At 44.5% G+C, this 21,267-nt stretch overlaps 1 protein-coding gene across 4 annotated transcripts in view; it reads left to right on the top strand.

The window, feature by feature from the left end:
* Window positions 1-21,267, top strand: part of MYO19 (myosin XIX) — a 198,245-nt gene that overhangs the window by 45,157 nt on the left and 131,821 nt on the right. For all 4 annotated transcript variants that reach the window (XR_014470392.1, XM_083173175.1, XM_083173177.1 and 1 more), the window contains exons 9-11: window positions 561-637; window positions 6,698-6,788; window positions 14,899-15,067. Coding sequence is in view for 3 of the 4 variants with exons in the window: in XM_083173175.1 (XP_083029301.1) it covers window positions 561-637; window positions 6,698-6,788; window positions 14,899-15,067 (337 nt within the window). In the remaining variant the exon portion in view is untranslated. The remainder of the gene's footprint in view (window positions 1-560; window positions 638-6,697; window positions 6,789-14,898; window positions 15,068-21,267) is intronic.

Below are 21,267 nucleotides of genomic sequence, written 5' to 3'. Positions count from 1 at the left end.
TGTGTACTAAATTCACTACATTTCATTATTCACTAAAATAAAAGTAGGAGCTATCTGTATAGTAAATGCTACAATTTCTTCATGCCAAATTACATTGCGCAATATACAATTTTGTACAATTTAGTGAACATTTCTCGGAGCACTTCTGCCACAATGTACATCTCATTCCATGTGGCATGAAGATGCTAGGTGTATGATCATATCTAATGAGTATAAATATTTAAGATAAGTAAAAAACTATCATAGAAAATCTTCATAGGAGATTAATGTTCTTTATTGCATTCCTGACTTAGGTATGTATGAAGCCACTCTCATGCATCTTTGGAGTTTGACTTTTTTTTTTACCATCGGGCATAGTCTATGGGTAACTTGCTAGAAGTGTGCGCTATTACCGTAATTTTTTTGTACATCTTTTTAAAATTCTGGAAAAACTGACACTTGCTGGTTATGCGATTGAAATACAGTACTGTAGTTAATCTAGCATAGTCCTTCTAGCATCTGTAAGATATGCAACAAACGCTAGAAAAGTACATTGTCTTATGTATATTTGTTTTTTTTAGAGGATTGCTTTGAAGTTACTAAAGATGCAATGTTGCATCTGGGTATCGAAAAATCAACACAGAATAACATGTTCAAGGTGAGTGCCTTTCTAAATGATCTTCACTATTGAAAAATATCCACGTTAGAATAACCTTCTACCAACACTTGTTAAGTTCCAAGCAAAAGCAAACACGTTAATTGACCTCTTGTATGACCATGATGTTGTGTCAACAGTGGCACCAGTAGATTGGTGGCAATGCACATCGGTTCAGATACTGTAGCTGGTAAGGAGAATATGATGGTAGCAGTAGAGCAGCATCATCCACTTCAGAAGAAATTATATATTCTACATTTGTTTTGGGGTAGTCAAACCTGAGAAACCGCTGCGCACTGACAAAGCTGTTAAAGACTCGTGTTTCTTTTTAAGGATTCAAAAAAACTTAATGTGTAGACTACTTCAGATTTACAAATCAGACTAGGCAATTGCCAACTTGGGAGTAGACTCGCAGATGAAGGCTGCACATGCGCTATACATACCCTGCGTATGCGCAGTACTCCTTGGTTTCCCGATAAGTGGTTTGAAGAAAGAGAGAAGAATTTGCACGGTGGATGCACACCAGAAAGGATGGTTTATTTCGTTATTTAAAACTTAACGTGTATTGTTTTATTTCTATAAAATATGTACAGAGGAACCAGATATCTGCGTTCTTTGTAGTTTGTGGAACTACAGGTCTGGGTCCACTCCGCTTTTATGTGAAATTGATAAGGGGTTAAAAATTAGACATACAGGTCACACATATATATAGAGTGAAGTGCTTGTGCACTATTAAAGTAGGAAAGTGTGTTATTAGGGTTAAAAGTGTTCGCTGGACATGTTAATATGTTCTAATATTTTGCTGTATAGAGAGTGTCTTCTGTTTTTGTTGTCGAGAGCAAGAGGTTGTGTGGATGTTAGCTTGGCAACTCTTGTGTCTTTACTCCCGGACACTTAGGTTTGGATAAGAAGCAGTTTATTATTGCTTAAATAAAGTGTTAGTTGTCTAATAGATCAGATATATCGGATTTTGTTGCTCACTCTTTTTTACCCTCTTTTTCCACAGTTATGTGGTGGTGATGTCACTTGGTGTCTTGTTGTGACACTTTATCCAAGTGATTGGTACTTTCTGGGCTGCAGTTGTATTTGCACTGAATATATTTAAACACCTTTTTTTGATTGTTTAAGCCTTATTTTGCATAGTATTTGTCACTGTCTGGTGTTCTTTTTGATGTGACATACATGGGTTATTTTCCCCTGTAAGTGGCTTATAGCAATTATTTATTATCTGCAGATTGAATTTCACTTTGACTAGGCTGATTTCCACCACCCGTTCTACATATGCATTTATTCAGTGTTTTATTCTGCTGCAGTTCTATTGTCACTGTATATCTTTGAGTGCTTATTAGTATCCTTTTATTTTTAGTATTTGTATTTATTTTCTGTCTTATACAATCCTTAATTGGCATGTATTTCAGTTGGGGGATTTGGTGCATTTTTAGGGTTGGTGATCAATTTTTAATATTCCACTGCCATCTAGTGGCTTTGAGTGGGAAATGCTCAGATCAGTTCCCTTTATATGAGTTATATTACCCTATTAATAGTTATTAGTCAGACCTCTGTACTTAATGGGTTACTGGTCTCTGCATTTATTTATTATTGCAGGCTGAGTCCCACTCTGGCTGGGCTGGCTCCTATGATCCCCTCTACACATGCACTAGCGTCACTATCTACCGCGGTTCTGAGGAAGCTTAAATGTGAAACACGTGTGAACCTGACCTCTGTTACTATGTATCTATCAATGTTAATGTACAAATGAATGAAAAAGAAATACTGTATAGATCACGGGTGTCAAACACAAGGCCCGCGGGCCAAATCCGGCCCGCGCGAGGAGATAGCACGCAGGGGCAGTGTGTCCCAGCTCCTGCCTAGGCCACCTCCTCTCACCCACCCCCCACCCCGCGCGCACTCGCTCACTCGCCGGAGCTGCGGGGTTGGTTGCTGGGACTGGGACGTCACGCAGCAGGCGATCTGTGCTGGACTGCTGGTTGTAGCGGTAACCGTGTGAGCGAGGCGGCTGACTGAAATAGGTTAGTAGTGTATAGCTCGGGCTGGTCGCTGTACGTGGGGATCTCTGTCACTGAGGGTGACATTTACACACCAGGCCATGCTCTCCTCTAGTCACTGCGTGTCTATCTTGCTAGCCCACATTAAAATGTCTTTCCCAAAATAGTGTCACCTCCTCTAGCATCCCTAAGGCAGCTCTGTACCTTCTGTCCCTGTCTACCACTGAACCCTGCACCTCAATATAATTAGTACTGGATGTGGAATTAAATTTCTGCAGCATAGCTCTGTGTTTGATGGCCCACCATTTTTGTTATCGCATTATTGTTATATGCATGTCCTGTTTCATACTGCTTTAAAGTACACCTTGTACAAGTTTTCTGTCATTTGTACTTTTTGGGGGACCGGCCCTTTGAGGGTGACCAAACTGCTGATGCGGCCCCCGATGAATTTGAGTTTGACACCCCTGATATAGTGACGCTAGTGCATGTGTAGAGGGGATCATAGGCGCCAGCCCAGCCAGAGTGGGACTCAGCCTGCAATAATAAATAAATGCAGAGACCAGTAACCCATTAAGTACTGAGGTCTGACTAATAACTATTAATAGGGTAATATAACTCATATAAAGGGAACTGATGTGAGCATTTCCCACTCAGCCACTAGATGGCAGTGGAATATTAAAAATTGATCACCAACCCTAAAATTGCACCAAATCCCCCAACTGAAATACATGCCAATTAAGGATTGGATAAGACAGAAAATAAATACAAATACTAAAAATAAAAGGATACTAATAAGCACTCAAAGATATACGGTGACAATAGAACTGCAGCAGAATAAAACACTGAATAAATGCATATGTAGACCGGGTGGTGGAAAGGGGAAAATAACCCATGTATGTCACATCAAAAAGTACACCAGACAGTGACAAATACTATGCAAAATAAGGCTTAAACAATCAAAAAAAGGTGTTTAAATATATTCAGTGCAAATACAACTGCAGCCCAGAAAGTACCAATCACTTGGATAAAGTGTCACAACAAGACACCAAGTGACATCACCACCACATAACTGTGGAAAAAGAGGGTAAAAAAGAGTGAGCAACAAAATCCGATATATCTGATCTATTAGACAACTAACACTTTATTTAAGCAATAATAAACTGCTTCTTATCCAAACCTAAGTGTCCGGGAGTAAAGACACAAGAGTTGCCAAGCTAACATCCACACAACCTCTTGCTCTCGACAACAAAAACAGAAGACACTCTCTATACAGCAAAATATTAGAACATATTAACATGTCCAGCGAACACTTTTAACCCTAATAACACACTTTCCTACTTTAATAGTGCACAAGCACTTCACTCTATATGTATGTGTGGGGATGCAGTTAATATCCCGGCGGTCGGGATCCCGGCGTTCAGAATCCCGACGCCGGAATCCCGACCGCCGAAATACCGACATATTCTCCCTCCGTGGGTGTCCAAGACACCCCTGGAGGGAGAATAAATTAGTGTGCCGAGCGTAGCGAGGCACCGGGCCCGCTGCGTGGCGAGCGCAGCGAGCCCGCAAGGGGGGGGCGATCCACGTCCCCCCCTTGTCGGGATTCTGAACGCCGGGATCCCGACCGCCGGGATTCAGTACTGAATCCGTATGTGTGACCTGTATGTCTAATTTTTAACCCCTTATCAATTTCACATAAAAGCGGAGTGGACCCAGACCTGTAGTTCCACAAACTACAAAGAACGCAGATATCTGGTTCCTCTCTACATATTTTATAGAAATAAAACAATAAACGTTAAGTTTTAAATAACAAAATAAACCATCCTTTCTGGTGTGCATCCACCGTGCAAATTCTTCTCTTTCTTCAAACCAGTTCTAAACCAAATTGCCCGGATAGCACCCCTGCCACATTACTCTAATAAAATGGCGGCTGTTTCTTCCATTAAATAAAACCCTATACTAATCTAAAACCAAGGGTATATCTAATCTGTGTTCGGACCCCCAAAAACCCCCTCCCCTCGAAAAGGTTTCCCGATAAGTGTCAGGATAGGATTATTGAAGGTGCTGGTATCCCCTCTCTCTATCTACTTTCAGAAGAGATTAACTGTCATTTCAAAAGTAGATATTTTTGAAGTCTGTTTTGCACAAACAACCGCCATATAAAGTATGAGCCATCTTGTATTGCCATCTATCCTACAGAGCCATCTTGTATTGACAACTATTCAGGCTCCCCCTTAAGACCAAAAACAACACTTTTTTCAACCTGTAAAGTAAGTAGACCTTAAGTGGATATCTTTGAAGTTGTCTTTTCTTCTGGCCATTATATTAGCTAAAAGGGTCTGAACTGGAGGCTTTGACTTGCAATTCTCATTTATAGTCATCCACGAGGATAGGTCAGTGTTGTCTACATCCTTTTCAGTCTAAAGTAGGGTCTGATTTTCCATTTAAATCAGGAAATAGTTATACCCTAAAGCAGGCAAGGCAAATAGCAAGGAAAAATGTCTGAATGTGGTTCCAGTTTTGAGGATTTACTTGGACCGGACTACAGTATTAGGAAAACATCATCTTTTAATTCTGTATGCTACTAAGAAAAGAGTTTGGCCAGCGTCTAAGTAGGTTATAGCCAGATGGATTATGGCCACAATAAAAAAAAAAAAAAAGATGATCCACCTTCACGCCGCCAAGCACACAGCTATCTGTCGGCTGGAGAAGCAGTTACTCCTGTTCCACGCTACCGAGTATACGGCTGCCTGTCGGCCTGATTAGAGACTGTCTGCTGGAGTCTCTAAAGGGGTGTACACACTGAGCAAATTTGTGCTATTTTCTAAAGGAGCATACACACGTAGAGATCTGTGCTAAGCAATTTTGCTAAGCAATTTTTCTGGTGTCAAGACCTCCCATGGAGAGCACATACACACGCAGAGATTTGTGCTAAGACATTTTGCTAAGCAATTTTGCTAAAGCAAAAAAAGGAAGGGTTGGTTCAGAATGAGAGATTGCGATCAGTATCTCTCGTTCTGTACACACAGACAGATTTGCAATCATTTCCTAAGCAATTTGTCTAGATTGTGACTGCATGCACTGACTTTGTTAGAAAGAGATATTTAATCTCTCAGAGCATACACACAGAGAGATCTGTGCTTACTTTCTAAGCAATCTAGTCAGATTGCTTAGAAAATAGCACAAATTTGCTCCGTGTGTACACCCCTTAAGCAATCTGACTAGATTGCTTAGAAAGTAAGCACAGATCTCTCCGTGTGTATGCTCCGAGAGATTAAATATCTCTTGCTAACTAAATCAGTGCATGCAGTCACAATCTAGTCAGATTGTTTAGCAAATGACTGCAAATCTCTCTGTGTGTACAGAATGAGAGATACTGATTGCAATCTTGCAGTGAGTCTGCCTTCCAAAGTTCAGATAGGACTGAACGCACCCTGCTGTAGAGGCTGTACATCTCCATGGTAAGAAGTTTTCTCCAGAAGAAGGAAAGATTAAAACAAGATTTTTTGGTACTTACCAGACAAATCTCTATCCAATTAGCTGTGGTAAATTACAGCCGATAATAGAGCCTCAGATCCAGTTAACCCCATAAATGGGCTCTTTTCAGAGATTTTTTCCTGTTCCTTAGGTATACGAAACAAAATCCCCTATAACCAGGTCTTAGAGCATGGTTCTCTAATTAAAACACATGGGTCTGGGAACTTATTCTGAAACCCATGTGTTTTCAACCAAAAATGGGTAATATTTTTGGGAGGAATTGGATAGCCAGATAACAATTTTTTGGCCACAAAATTAGTTCTGGTAATTGTATACTCTGGAGGACACTTCAAACTCTCCCTTACTGGTTGTCTTTATGATAAGGATTCTCAGCTTTTTATTCGACCTATCCTTGACACTTTTTAAATTCAAATTGAGGAAAGGGTTATATATCATTAATAACCCTAATGGTAAGAGGTTAAATCAGAGATGTCACGGGTAAATACCAAAAAAATACATTGCTCTTATACTTATATAATCTGGATTAAAATGTTTGATTTTGTTTTCTTTATATTTTAAGGTTTTGTCAGGTCTTTTGCATATTGGAAATATCCATTTCTCTGATTCGTTTGATGAAAGCCAAACATGTGAAGTGTTAAATGATGCTAAAGGTAAAAGCATTTTCTGCAAATTCTAGATTATTTGAGACTTAAACAATAATTGTACTTTGCCCTTTAGTACCCTCTTGCTCTGTGCTCTTACAGTCCCTGATTAAAAAACAAGCTTAGTAAGGAATAGGCCAGATAGATCACAGGTAGCACCCTGTTTCCTCTCTGAGTAATGTTTATGCATTGGACCTCGGATGCAGTGGACCCAATGTAATATTTATTGCCAGATGTGATGAATGATTGACTGGTGACAGAGACATTGCTGGACTGTTTGCAGCAAAATGTGAAGTAGGCCATCTGTTTGTGGGGGTCTCATTTTTTTAGTGACCCCCTACAGAGTAGAAGGAGGGGTTCCTGTTATTGTAACCGCATTACGCTTTGAAACGTCTTCTGACTGCTTATTAAAGTATATATTCACTATTGCTATCTTTGCCAGCCCTTGGTGCTGCTGCAATTGTGACATTCCGGCATACAATAGAGCAGGGGTTCTTGCAGAATGGCTCCCTCTCATGCTCTTCCTGCTGCTTTCCAGAACTGCCCCTCTTGGTGGCCGCAGATGCCCGCCCCATTCTGCACTTACATACAAGAGGTTCTTCACAGCCTCAAAGTCCTGCTTATTGCAATCTGACCGTTTTTTTATCTGTAAGTTTCTTATAGCTCAGAAGCTCCTGGATCTGGGAGTACCCTCACTGCAAACCATGTGCATCTTGCAGATATCTGCATGTAGATGAGGGATCCAGGCGTGCAGCCTGCTGGTAGCAATGGTGGCAGCAGCGGCTTCTGGAAGGACAGAAGAGGCAGAGCACTGGGGTGGGGGCAGAGCTGCCTGATAACTCATCTGATCTCTCAGCCAGTGATCCAAGGAGTCTGACTCCTTGGGTCACTGGCTGATCGATCAGAGGAGTCACTAGCGATGGTCAGCAACCAAGCTGAGATGGTCGGTGTGAAGATACGGGTTCTTCAATCACTCAGACACCGAGCAGATCAAACCAAAATATGGTTTATTTTTATCACAGCACACACACGTAGACAAACACAGGAACAAGAGGCAAATGTAGCATATAAACATTATCGGGTAGCAGTCCAAAATGGTAGTCCTTGTAGCAGCAGTTCCAAAATGGCAAAACTATCACTTGCACTTCCACACAGCAGTGATAGCCGAAACCTGTGTAAATCCACACAACACAGACGCTCCACACCAGAGCTTGGTAGGATGCCCCCTTCCCGGGCAAACGATGTGTTCCACAAGATCCAGTGGAGGGTAGGACCCCTGAGCCCGGATTGCGACTCACAAGTCATTTTAAAACCTTCTAAATTCCCACGGTGCACAAACCAAAAGTGGGCTTGCAGTGGATCTTGATTGGTGGATTCAAGAGTCAGGTATATCCCCCTCCCAGCTACTGCTGCTGCCCCCCCCTGCTGGGTCAGGCCCCAAAGAGTCTACTAGAGTCCAGAGATATGCACAGGAGTGTCAATACAACGAACAATAACCCTCTGATTGCGTTATGTGCTGATCACCCCCTGCGAAGATTGTCCCTCAGCTATCACCCTCCTGTGATAGCAGGAACAATAGTATGGTAATTGGACATAACATTTTGGTGGGTATTTCCTGTCTGACCATATTTGGGCAACATACAGTCTAATACTATGGTTCTGGAAATACACACAGATTTGGGGGATAGAAACATCTATGGAGAATAAGAGGGTACAGACGGACTAAAAAAGTACATTAATCACTACACCTATTAAAATATAATATTTACAGTCTTACGGTGAGTCTGATAACTTCACATTCCTTCCCCTACTATTTTAGTCCCTGTACCAAGTTGTTCAGGAACCAATAACAACCTGGAGTAGTGGGATGTAGAGCAGAGAATCTGGGGTTTGGATGTACCACCTGAGTCCCACAGAGTGACATCATACCAAACCCATCTTGTAAAAGGCGGCTGGTTTGCAGAACCAGCAAGGGCAATATCACAATCTAAGTTATACATTTGAACTAACAAGGGATTTAGCAATTCCTCTTCTTCAGATGCTGGGTACCCCCTCTCTGCAACATTGTAACCTTTTACACTGGGCACACCTATAGGGTGTACTAATACTTTTGCCTCTGGCATAATGGGGCAGGGAGCACTTTCCACCTCCCCCTCTTGCACAAGGAACAGCTGCCAAACAGCAGGCCAATATAGGGGCTCTGGCCCTGGCACTTCCGCCACTCTGTCACATCCTTCCTCCCTCCAACCCAAACTAGTGGCATGGCAAATTTCAGTACCGCATTTGGTCTCAATGTCCAGGGCGGAGGAGGGACCCTCCATCAGGAACAATTCCGCTGGTGGCTGCAGGACAGGCCGTATCAGCTCTATTCCCTTAAAAGCTAGTTGCTCACCTGCAGCCACTTCTGCGCACACCTCCTCCTCCTGGATAACCTCCTTCCCCAGATGAATATGCTGGGCAGCCTGAAACAAGACGTCATCTGTGACTGGTATTCTTGTGGCCTGGATGTTGGCGAATACTCCTCTAACCACGGTGATCTCCTCTTGGACGCAGTCCTCATAGATCCCCTGGCAGCAGGATAATAGCTCTTCATCTTCCATCTCAGCAAAAGGGAAGCTGTAGTGCAGCTCCTCCCGGGGTGCCTGGCTCAGAGGCCCCACTTCCTTCACTTTGGGGATAACCTCCCCCTGCAGAGAACACTGAGCAGCTTCCTCCCTAGGATGGGGGAGAAGCAGTTGCAAACGGTGCCTTTCATCACGCCCCCTGCGACACTGATCTTGCCATGCTGGGGTATCCAAGAGCCCGCGATCAATCGCCTCTTCCTCTGCCACCACGAAGCACTCCTCCAGACACTCCAATTGTTCCCACACACTCAACTGAGCACCAAAATGGAGGATCCATGCCCGATAATCAGCAAATGCATTTGTAGGATCTCCCTGATCTTGAAGGATCTGCTGAAGGATTTCCCCGCGAGTGCAGGATCGGATGGGTATACCTCGCAGCTGACATTCTGCTATCAGCTCCTCCATACTCATTTCTTCAAGGGCGGTTAGGGGCCCTCCTGACAACGACCCTTCTCTTGTGGTAACAAATAATTCTGTGGCAGACCCCTCGGTTGTCTGCCCAGATTGCAGTAGCCCCTTTCTGGACCTTTCCTCTGGTTCTATCTGGGGCATCAATTTATTCTGGACTTGTCCTTCAGCCTCAGAATATTGTCCTCTTTGTAGCATCTGGGTAACTGTAGCAATCACTTCCTCTGTAAATTCTACAAACTCTGGCTCCCCCAGCAGATTCCACGAGGTGGCCTCACCTTTACAGTGCAGGAATGCATCCCCCAGGTAACACAACTTGTCCTGTATGCTGGATACTCTCCACCCGCTGATCATCTGCTGAGCTTCTTCCCAGTACTCCCAGATATACTGCATTTTTCTGACAATAAATAACAGATCCGGCTTCCCAGCCTGCCGATACACTGAAGAACCTCCATCCCTGAGCTCCTCTGCTCCAGGGGTCTTGAGGCATCGATTTTCTTTCCTTGGAAACATTTTACCTTTTCACAGGAATGACACCTGCTCACTTGCTGAACTTCACCTTAGTGCATTGTCTGTTTCCTTACATATGGTCTGATGCTCTGTTCTCTGTGCTTTCTATGCTCGATGGTTGGTGTCTGAATGATCCCACTGTCGCTGCCGCCAAATGTGAAGATCCGGGTTCTTCAATCACTCAGACTCCGAGCAGATCAAACCAAAATATGGTTTATTTTTATCACAGCACACACACACGTAGACAAACACAGGAACAAGAGGCAAATGTAGCATATAAACGTTATCGGGTAGCAGTCCAAATGGCAGTCCTTGTAGCAGCAGTTCCAAAATGGCAAAACTATCACTTGCACTTCCACGCAGCAGTGATAGCCGAAACCTGTGTAAATCCACACAACACAGACGCTCCACACCAGAGCTTGGTAGGATGCCCCCTTCCCGGGCAAACGATGTGTTCCACAAGATCCAGTGGAGGGTAGGACCCCTGAGCCCAGATTGCGACTAACAAGGAGCTGGCATGTGTACAAGTCATTTTAAAACCTTCTAAATTCCCACGGTGCACAAGCCAAAAGTGGGCTTGCAGTGGATCTTGGTTGGTGGATTCAAGAGTCAGGTATATCCCCCTCCCAGCTACTGCTGCTGCCCCCCCCCTGCTGGGTCAGGCCCCAAAGAGTCTACTAGAGTCCAGAGATATGCACAGGAGTGTCAATACAACGAACAATAACCCTCTGATTGCGTTATGTGCTGATCACCCCCTGTGAAGATTGTCCCTCAGCTATCACCCTCCTGTGATAGCAGGAACAATAGTATGGTAATTGGACATAACATTTTGGTGAATTCTTTCCTGGGTATTTCCTGTCCGACCATATTTGGGCAACATACAGTCTAATACTATGGTTCTGGAAATACACACAGATTTGGGGGATAGAAACATCTATGGAGAATAAGAGGGTACAGACGGACTAAAAAAGTACATTAATCACTACACCTATTAAAATATAATAATTACAGTCTTACGGTGAGTCTGATAACTTCACAGTCGGGACCCACAGTTTGAGAACTACAGTACAGCAATAGAGAATTAAAATATATTTAGACTATATTGAGAATTCTATGCATATAATCTAAGCACTTTTTGTTTTTGTGCACTGTAAATTCAAAAAAAGCTATACATTTTTTTTTTACAGTATGCAGAATCTTGCATACTATTACTGTAAATAGATAGTATCTATTATGAGTGCAGTCTTAAACAAATGTTGTGGGTGAAAGCCTGTTGACTGAGCATCAAGGATGGAGTTTAAAGAAAAGATGGCTTATAGGCAATTAAACGATTCGCTCAGTTAGTTTGGAAGTAAAGGGGGATGAGGTATACATTTTGGTAGTTGGAGAGATAGATTGGATTGATATGGGTTGATTAGTTAGCTCTTAAAATTATTGCTGCTTAATAGAAAGCATTGTTGAATAAGCTGATGGCTCCACATAGATGTATCCATGTGGTGATACATAAATCGAGAATACATATTTTAAACTTTTGAGAAAAGCCTCTTTTCAAAGGTATAGCCAGGACTGCCTATTGGTATATTGGGAGAGGCTGCAGTAGGGTGCATTGTTCAGCTCTTTGCTTCCCACCAGCTGCAGCACTCTCCGGTCCTTCTCAGGAAATGTCTTCCCCGATCACTGCTCCTGCTGCCAACATGAAGGCTCTGGTTGTAGGCGTCTGACATCAGATGATGCGAGTGAACGGAGCTATGAAGCACTGAGCCATGATTGGCTGCCTGTTCATGTGAACAATGCTTCCAACGGTATGGCTCTTCAAGTTAGCGTCAGCACTGCGTCAAAGTGCTGGAAGCAGGGTCATTTTCCAGGAAATAAAACAGGGAGAACATTGACTGAAAATCAGCAGAAAAACCAAGCAATTGTGTTCTATTGTAAAGCGCAACGGAATCTGCTGCGCTATATAAGAAACTGTAAATAAATAATAGGTAATAGAAGCGAATGGGGGAGGGTGTAGTATCAGAGAGTCACAGTTGGGGGTAAAGATGGAAAAAGATGAATAAATAAAATGATCAGAATAAGAAAAATAAAAAGTATTAAAATATAAAAGTAAATAAGTTATAAAAAGTGGAATTCAATGTTTACAGTCCCTCGTTTGTTTGTGGTGAGCACCAGTTAAGGGAATCTGTTACATGGAATCTGATGTCAGACACTTTGATTCATGGGCGTGGAATTTTCCTGAAGTCCACGGAGATCTTCTGGTGACAACACCTGCGCCTCCTAGTTACCAGATCGGTGGTTGGGGGGGGGTGTGTGTATTTTTCTTCTCCCAGTCAACCAACGTGTTTCGCATCAGCTTAATGCATCTCGCTGATGGAAACTGCGTTGGTTAGTTGGTTGGGAGAAGCACAGGAAGAAAATTCATCCACCAACCCCGATCCAGTAACTAGGAGGTGATGTCACCACCAGAATATCCCCCGCCGTGAATTGAAGTGTCTGACAACAGACTCCAGGTAGCGCAATTATTTATTTTTAGGATTTTTTCCTACTATATTTCTATATGGAGAACAATGACTATAGAATCCAGAGATCCAGTATTGCTATGACTCAAATTATTTTCAGGCCCATAATAAAAAGTATATACAGTATAAGTAAGCATTTAGATGATCAGAAATAGAGTAAAAGACTTTTCACTAGTTTCGGGAGATAGATAAAGAAATTATTTCCTGCTCTGCACTTCTAATGGAGCTAGCCGATTCTCATGTCTTAAAGAAAGTAAACTTTCGGAAGCACCCACTCAGGTTTTTGGGACTACACTAAAGAACAGTACTTGCAGCCATAGGCAATGGTGATTTTGTATTGGAGGGAGAGTTTGGGCTTTGGGCCAGGACAGGGCTTCGGAGTACAAAAGTGTTAAACTGGTAAGTAACCTGTCCTCCTGCTGCTAGCTAGGCCTGTGTGCAGTTTTGGAGCATGCCTTGGAAGGTATACACTTATGCCCCTTTCCCTCTGCAGCCTTAAAACGGTATTTTGCCGATTTTTGAGGGCAAAATACCGTTTAAGGCTGCAGTGGGAAAGCGCCAGAGTTGAAATACCGTTTAAAGTTAAACGGTATTTCAACCCGTTTTCAGAGCAGGGTTTTGCACGGTAATCTACCGTTTAAGATGCAATGGGAATGCATCTTTAAACGGTAGAGATGATTGCTGATTTTTTTCAGCAATCATCTCCGTGTGTGTACGCTGCCGGGCTGAAAGATTAACCACTTTCAGCCCGGCGGTACGCCCCGCTGCCCCCCGCCCCCCCCCTCCCCCTCGCCCCCGTCCTGTTATACCCCTTTTACACCTTTTACACGGGTCCCGTGTAAATGGCGGTGTACATGGTCCCGCTGCGGGTGCAGGCACCCGCAGCGGGTCCACAGCGTGCAGCGCTGGGCAAGATGTGCCCAGGTGCTGCGGGAGGAGGGGGGTCCCTGCTGCTGCTGAGGGGAGAGGGGGTACCTGTCAGCCTGACACGGCGCTGCCGCTGCTGTATCTCCCCCCCGGCTGCCGCTGCTGTATCTCCCCCCCGGCGGCCGCTGCCGCTGCTGTATCTCCCCCCCGGCGGCCGGTTCTTGCGGCGGATGTACAGTCAGTGTCGGCGGTCCCTCTGGCGCAGGGGAAATAGTACTTATTTCCCCTGCGCCAGAGGGACCGCCGACACTGACTGTACATACGCCGCAAGGACCGTCCGCCGGGGGGGAGATACAGCAGCGGCAGCGCCGTGTCAGGCTGACAGGTACCCCCTCTCCCCTCAGCAGCAGCAGCAGCAGGGACCCCCCTCCTCCCGCAGCACATGGGGACAGCTTCCCCCCTCTACCCCCACAGCACCCGGGGACAGCTTCCCCCCTCTACCCCCTCCAAGCTGCCTGTCTATCCTTGTTGATAGATATATATCTATCTATCTATCTATCTATCTATCTATATATATATATATATATATATATATATATATATATATATATATATATATATATATATATATATATATATATATATATATAGACATATATATATATATATATATATATATATATCTCTATCAACAAGGAAAGACAGGCCTGACCCATTGTCACAGGCACTAAACGTTTTGAAGAGCTAAAACGTTTTACCTGCAATGGGAATGGTACTTAAATGGCATTTGAAACTGTAATCTGCTGCAGTGGGAATGCTAAATACCATTTAAGATTACCTGTAAACTAAAACGGGTCTGCAGTGGGAAAGCAGCATTAATAACATCCACAGTATTGTCTTGGTAGACATGGAGAAGATTCTACACACTATCTTTATTGTTATTGCTAGAATATTTGATCATTAGTTAAATTATCAGATGTTATTAAGGTTCTTCTGTCATATTCAAACACTTTCCACATCCCGAAATAAGAGCAAATGATAATAGTAAATAAAGTAAATAAGTAAAAGCAACATTTGTCCATAATATCCTTTTAGAACTGATTTATTTTGAATGCATTTGATCAACCCATACAGTCATTTTATGTATTTTGCTGTTACTTATATAGTTATTTTCTTCTTTCTGATCTGTATCAGAATTCATAGTTTCTGCTTCAAATATGCTAAATATACCTGCTGACCATCTTCTGGACAGGATACTTGTCCGAACTATTACAGCTGGGAAGCAGCAAGTATTTAAGAAGCCATGCAAGAAAGCAGAGTGTTACACAAGAAGGGATTGTCTGGCCAAGACAGTCTATGCCAGGTGAGTTAGAGCTAAATTAGGGGCACACAATATGGTTCATCCTCTTATGTCCTGCTCTGCTCTTTTGATCATGAATGAGGATTGCAAGTGCACAATTAAGTCCTTTCAAAGCCTTTTTGCACATTGGGCTACACATGGTTTTGCTCATTTTTGCTATCAGACCTGATAGCAGGGCAAATTTGTTCTCAAAATGAGCAAAACACTGTGCCCTGCAGGTGGGGCAAATGTAACGTTCAGATTTAGGTCAGTTCTTTTTCTTCTGTGCAGGGTAAATACAGGTTGAGTATCCCCTATCCGTGCATCCCCTATCCGAATTATTCCAAAAACCGTGGTTTTTGGAATCATTCGAAAATTATTATTATTTTTTTTAACCCCCCTAACCCTCTTTTCATACTTACCAAGTCCCAGGGCATCCACAGCAGGCCTCCAGCATCTTCTCCAGGGTCTCCAGCGGTCCCTGGAATGCATTGCGCGAGTGTGCGCGCGCGCCGGTGACGTCACCGGTGCGCGTGCACACTCGCGCAATGCATTCCTGGGACCGCTGGAGACCAGGAGAAGATGCCAGAGGCCTGCTGTGGACGCCCGGGGATTGCGCGGACGCCGAGGGACCACCGGACACCATCAGGGGACAGGTAAGTATAGCTACAAAAATTTATTCCAAAAACCGGAAAATTCCCCTATCCGGAATGCTCGTGGTCCCGAGCATTTCGGATAGGGGATACTCAACCTGTACTACCTGTTTTATATTTTCACTGTAATTTAGATTTCTTTTTAAACACACCATACCCAAATCTCTCTGCACAGGTTACATTTGTCCCACCTGCAGTGCAGCATGGTTTTGCAATAGTGGGTGTAGGCATTGGGAAATCAACTGCCATTGAATCACAACATTCCACACTAGCAGTGCAGCTTGTTGTGATGGTGGCTATGGCGAGATTTGAACCATCATGTGAAATCTTAAGGCCCATACACACTTGAAGATTTTCATTTCAAAAGACTTTGCCAAAATCTTTGATAGATATATCTGTCACCAAAATAGTGCGTACACACTGATCTATTTTCCCCAAAGAGCAAGAGATGTTCAGGAGGTGGAAGACTTTGCTGAAAATCTTTCATGTAAAAGGCTATTTACATAATGGGCGGGGTTTGAATTCCAAGGGTGGGAGCAGGGGCCAATTTATTTCAGTGCATTTCTGTTTTTGGGGCCTGATTCAGAATTGATCGCTGGGCGGAGTATATTTGGAGAAATGCGATTTTGCATGCGATATCAAACGCAATTTAATACCTCTTTATTTCCCGACTATCCACTACGGCGTGGAGTCGAATTTATATAGTGTGGCGAGCGCAGCGAGCCACTGAGCCCGAAGCGTGGCGAGTGGACACGGATTATGGTACTTGTGTCGTTTGACGGCGACACCTGATATCACATTCCGTGTCCCCTTGCGGCGCTCGCCACGCTTCGGGCTCGGTGTCTCGCTGCGCTTGCCACACTATGTAAAATCAACTCCACGCCGCAGCGGATAGTGGGGATATGAACAGGTATTAAATCGCATGCGATATTGCATGTGATATCGCATGCGATTTAGTGGCGCCGTGAAACTACACAAGTACCCGCTGGTCTATTGGATTATGTGTGTACGCAGCACGGGCTGAAAGATTAGCCACTTTCAGCCCACGTGCCGCCTCCCCCTGCTCCCTCCCCCCTCCCCCAGCATGCACCTAAATTCCGGCTACAGTACCCCTCCGAATGGCCGCAATTTCGTCAGGCTGCTGGGCACCCCTCCGCCCGCAGGTCCTTCCGGCCACACGCCCACCTGACATGTGCGCCTGGCTGCCCCTGCACCAGCTTCCAGGGTCCCCAGCCGCTGCCTCCTCATATGTTAAAAAAAAAAAGTTGTTAAAACATTTTTAAAACTGCCCACAAGTGTATATATATAATATATATACACACACATATATATATATATATATTATTCATAGATAATATATATATATATAGATATATATTATATAATATATATATATATATATATATATATATATATATATATATATATATATATATATATATATATATATATACACTTGTGGGCAATCTCACATTGGTGGCAGTGGTCTCATTTTATAAAAGTTTTAACAACTTCCTTTTTTTTTAACATATGAGGAGGCAGCGGCTGGGGACCCTGGAAGCTGCTGCGGGGGTAGCCAGGCGGACATGACCGTGGAAGAACGGGAGGACCTGCCGGCGGAGGGGTGCCCAGCAGCCAGACGAAATTGCGGGCATTAGGAGGGGTACTGTAGCCGCCCGGAATACAGGTGTGTACTGGGGGAGGGGGGAGGGAGCAGGGGGAGGCGGCGGGGCGGTACGCAGGCTCAAAGTGGCTAATCTTTAGCCCGGCGTACACACACAGAGATGATGCCTGAATAAATCAGCCATCATCTCTGGCATGCTGGTAAAACCAGCAGATTAGAGGCTTTGACAGCGATGATGCGGGAGCGCGCATCATCGCTAGTCTGCAATCTGGGAGGCATACACACTAGGCGATTTTCAGCGGAAAATCGCTCAAAACTGCTGTTTTCACCGATTTTCAGGTGAAAATCGTCAAGTATGTATGGGCCTTTAGAGTGATTTGCAGATGTTCTATCTCTCTGGTCATCCACAGGAGTCAGAGACTTCAACACTGGGTATAAGTAGCTGAGCTGGAGCTTCTTCTTCCAGCAACCCATCTCCATTTCATCTGTACTCCAGCCTAGGGATCCTGTTTTTTTGGGGATCTTGCAATGAGCATGTGCTGCGTGTAAGCAGCCTCAAAACTTTAGTTCTCAATTTTATTTTAATTCTGTTTTTATTTCTATTGAGAAGGCAGAGGCCGCAGCACTGGTGATGGGGTCAGTGGCCTCAGCCTGGCTCCTCAGCACACACCACAAAAGCCGCAGCTGCGGTGGGAAGCAAGTAGCAGGAATCCACATGTATCATGGCTGTCACCACTGGAGAGGGTGACCATTTTCTATACTGGCAGTGGGGAAGGGTGGGGGGGGGTTGCTTGTCTCCACAGCCTCACTAGACCATCAGGGCATAATATTGGCAACAGGGCACTACATGGTGGCAGCCAATGCCCTGGGGTCAGTGACAAAAGTGGCTTTCCCAGTTAGCCCCATCCCATGGTGGGTATCCCACCACGGGGCTTACTTTTCCTCTCTCTGCTCCTTCATAGAGATTGTAAGCTGCTGTTTTCTGCATTGCTTGCCACCGAAACTCAGCAGAGGGAAGCACAGGCTCTATGTCTCCCTATTACAGGACTTTCATCGGGTTGCTCCCATCCTAGGGAATGCCCTTCCACGCACAATAAGACTCTCCACTAGTCTCAAAACTTTCAAGTGTTCCCTGAAAACTCACCTCTTCAGGCAAGCTTATCGTATTTAAGTTCTACACGCATAACCCTCTGAGGCACTTAGGTATTATATAGCTTCCCTTCTGGACTTGTAACTTGGTGGGACTGCTATGCTATAACTGGTGCCTGTCCTTATGTTTCCTTCCTATATCCCTATAGATTGTAAGCTTGCAGCAGGGCCCTCCTACCTCCAAGTCTGTCTGTTGTTACCCAGTTTGTTTTATCACTGTCTACTATTGTAAAGCGCAACGGAATCTGCTGCGCTATATAAGAAACTGTAAATAATAATAATAATACTGCAGAATCATTATGGATGCATTCAGTCAAGTGCAGAGTCTGGAGCAATTGTTTTATCTCTCCAGCAGATGCTAGATTAGAACCGCCCACCTAAGCACAAATCTACCAGACAGGACAGCTCTATGCCACTGTCTGGTTTCGACTTATTCAAATGAGTATAGTGTCTCAATTACCTCTGATGTTGAGACCTCGTCTATCTTGCAGTGGAGGCTAATCAAGGCAATTTGGTCTTCTTTTGCAATCAAGGACTCTGAGCAGATATTTAAGTCTAATGCCCCAGTTTTTAAACATCTGATGAATGAAGGAGGTTGCAGTTACCTCCTTGATATCCTCCTAGCGGTATCTTGGGATCACGTTAATAAACTCTTCCAAGTCTCTAAGCACATTGCTACTTTTTATTCACTTATAGCTACAGATATATAAGTGGGATTCCTCTCCTTCCAAATAATCTCACATTGCCTAGCTGGTCAAAGTGATTGGGGGTCCCCCGTATTTTGGGGACCAGCACCAGGCATAATGCCATAGCAAGGGGACACGCTTGACAGGGTCCCATGGCCAAAGCATTACCCACCCCCAACTAGTCAGCCCAGGTCAGGAGTTTTTTGGGAGGTGAGCCCCCCCCCCCAAATAAAGGGGTACCCCCTCTCCAGGGCACCCCAGGCCTGGACTGAAGCCCGGGGCTATCCCCCGCAACCCAGGGCGGTGGATGCGGGGTTGATAGCTGCTTTTAAACTAAAATATTGTTCTTTACAGTAGGACTACAGGTCCCGGCAAGCCTGCCCCACATGCTGGTACTTGGGAGAACCACAGGTACCAGCATATGGGGCATTAAAGGCACACTGGCACCTATAGCCCCCTGTAAAGGAAATATTAAAACAAAAACACAGGTTTAAAAATATTTTCTTAAATTCCTTCTTTCTTCACCCAGGGCGGGCCCTGGGTGAAGAAAGGGCTTCTGCAGTGTCAGTGAACAGTTACATTGAGATGTATCTGTTCACACTGAAATGCAGTCATCCTGCCATCTGGTTCAGCCGCAGCATACTGAGGTAGGATCTGGTGACGTCACTGCATATGTGTACACAGACACATAAGGAGCCTGTGTGCAGGCTTTTTGCAGCGCAGTGGGTCCCGCTAAACCGGACTTGCTGCACTGCTATGGGTAGATGCAGCCTAATGCCTACGAAGCAGACATTCACCTGTCACATGACAGATATTCGCATGAGTATTAAAAATAAGCAAGAAAGAAAAACCTGCGAGGATTGACTAAATATTGTCACACAGCGTGTATAGCATTAAAATACATAAACGTTTATTAATAAATAATACAAAAAATATTGATGATAAAAAAATAGGTTTAAAAAGGCTAATTGCTGGGTTGAGAGAGTTACTCCTCAGTTCTCCATAGGAGGGTCTCTGTTCCTATATTGGACTTGATAACTACCACAGCAGATGAGCTGAGGTAAATACTGGACAAATAAAAAAACACTCCCGATTCCTGATATGATCTTGTGCCAGTGTGCTGTATGGCTGTTGCCTTCTGGAGGGGTGTCAGCTGATTAGTGTCTAAATTTTTGGTACTATTCCTCGTGTGAAATAATATCCACAAGTCCTGGTTCAGGTGTCCCAATTTTCAAAGGAGATCCAATCACTGGTGTGGAGAAGGGGTAATAGTGCCTACTGCGTTTTGCCATGTGGAAATTATAGGCAATCAACAGGACACCCCCAATAAAGGAGTTGTTCTGCAGTTGGTGACCACAGATGTTTTGGTCACTTTTGAAAGCTGGTGGTGCTTTCACTCTAGTAGTAGCATGAGACGGAGTCTACGACCCACACAAGTGGCTGAGGTAGTGCAGCATATCCAAGATGGCACATCAATGCGAGCTGTGGCAAGAAGAATTGCTGTGTCTATCAGTGTAGTGACCAGAGCATGGATGCACTACCTGGAGACAGGCCAGTACATCAGGAGACGTGAAGGAGGCCGTAGGAGAGCAACAACCCAGCAGCAGGACAGCTACCTCCACCTTTGTGCAAGGAGGAACAGGAGGAGCACTGCTAGAGCCCTGCAACATGACCTCCAGCAGGCCACAAATGTGCATGTGTCTGAGGGCCCGACGTCCACAGGTGGGGGTTGTGCTTACAGCCCAACACCGTGCAGGACGTTTGGCATTTGCCAGAGAACACCAAGATTGGCAAATTCGCCACTGGTGCCCTGGGCTCTTCACAGATGACAGCAGGTTCACACTGAGCACATGTGACAGAGTCTGGAGATGCCAAGGAGGATTCTGCTGCCTGCAACATATTCCAGCATGACCGGTTTGGCAGTGGTGGTGTGGGGTGGCATTTCTTTGGGGGGCCGCACAGCCCTCCATGTGCTCGCCAGAGGTAGCCTGATATTAGGTACCGAGATTAGATCCTCAAACCCCTTGTGAGACCATATGCTGGTGCGGTTGGCCCTGGGTTCCTCCTAATGCAAGACAATGCTAGACCTCATGTGGCTGGAGTGTGTCAGCA

This window comes from Crinia signifera, chromosome 2 (assembly GCF_055691185.1).
Source record: "Crinia signifera chromosome 2, ASM5569118v1, whole genome shotgun sequence".
Lineage (NCBI taxonomy): Eukaryota > Metazoa > Chordata > Amphibia > Anura > Myobatrachidae > Crinia > Crinia signifera.
The sequence above is the reverse complement of the archived record's forward strand: the minus strand, read 5'-3'. Positions and strand labels throughout refer to the sequence as shown.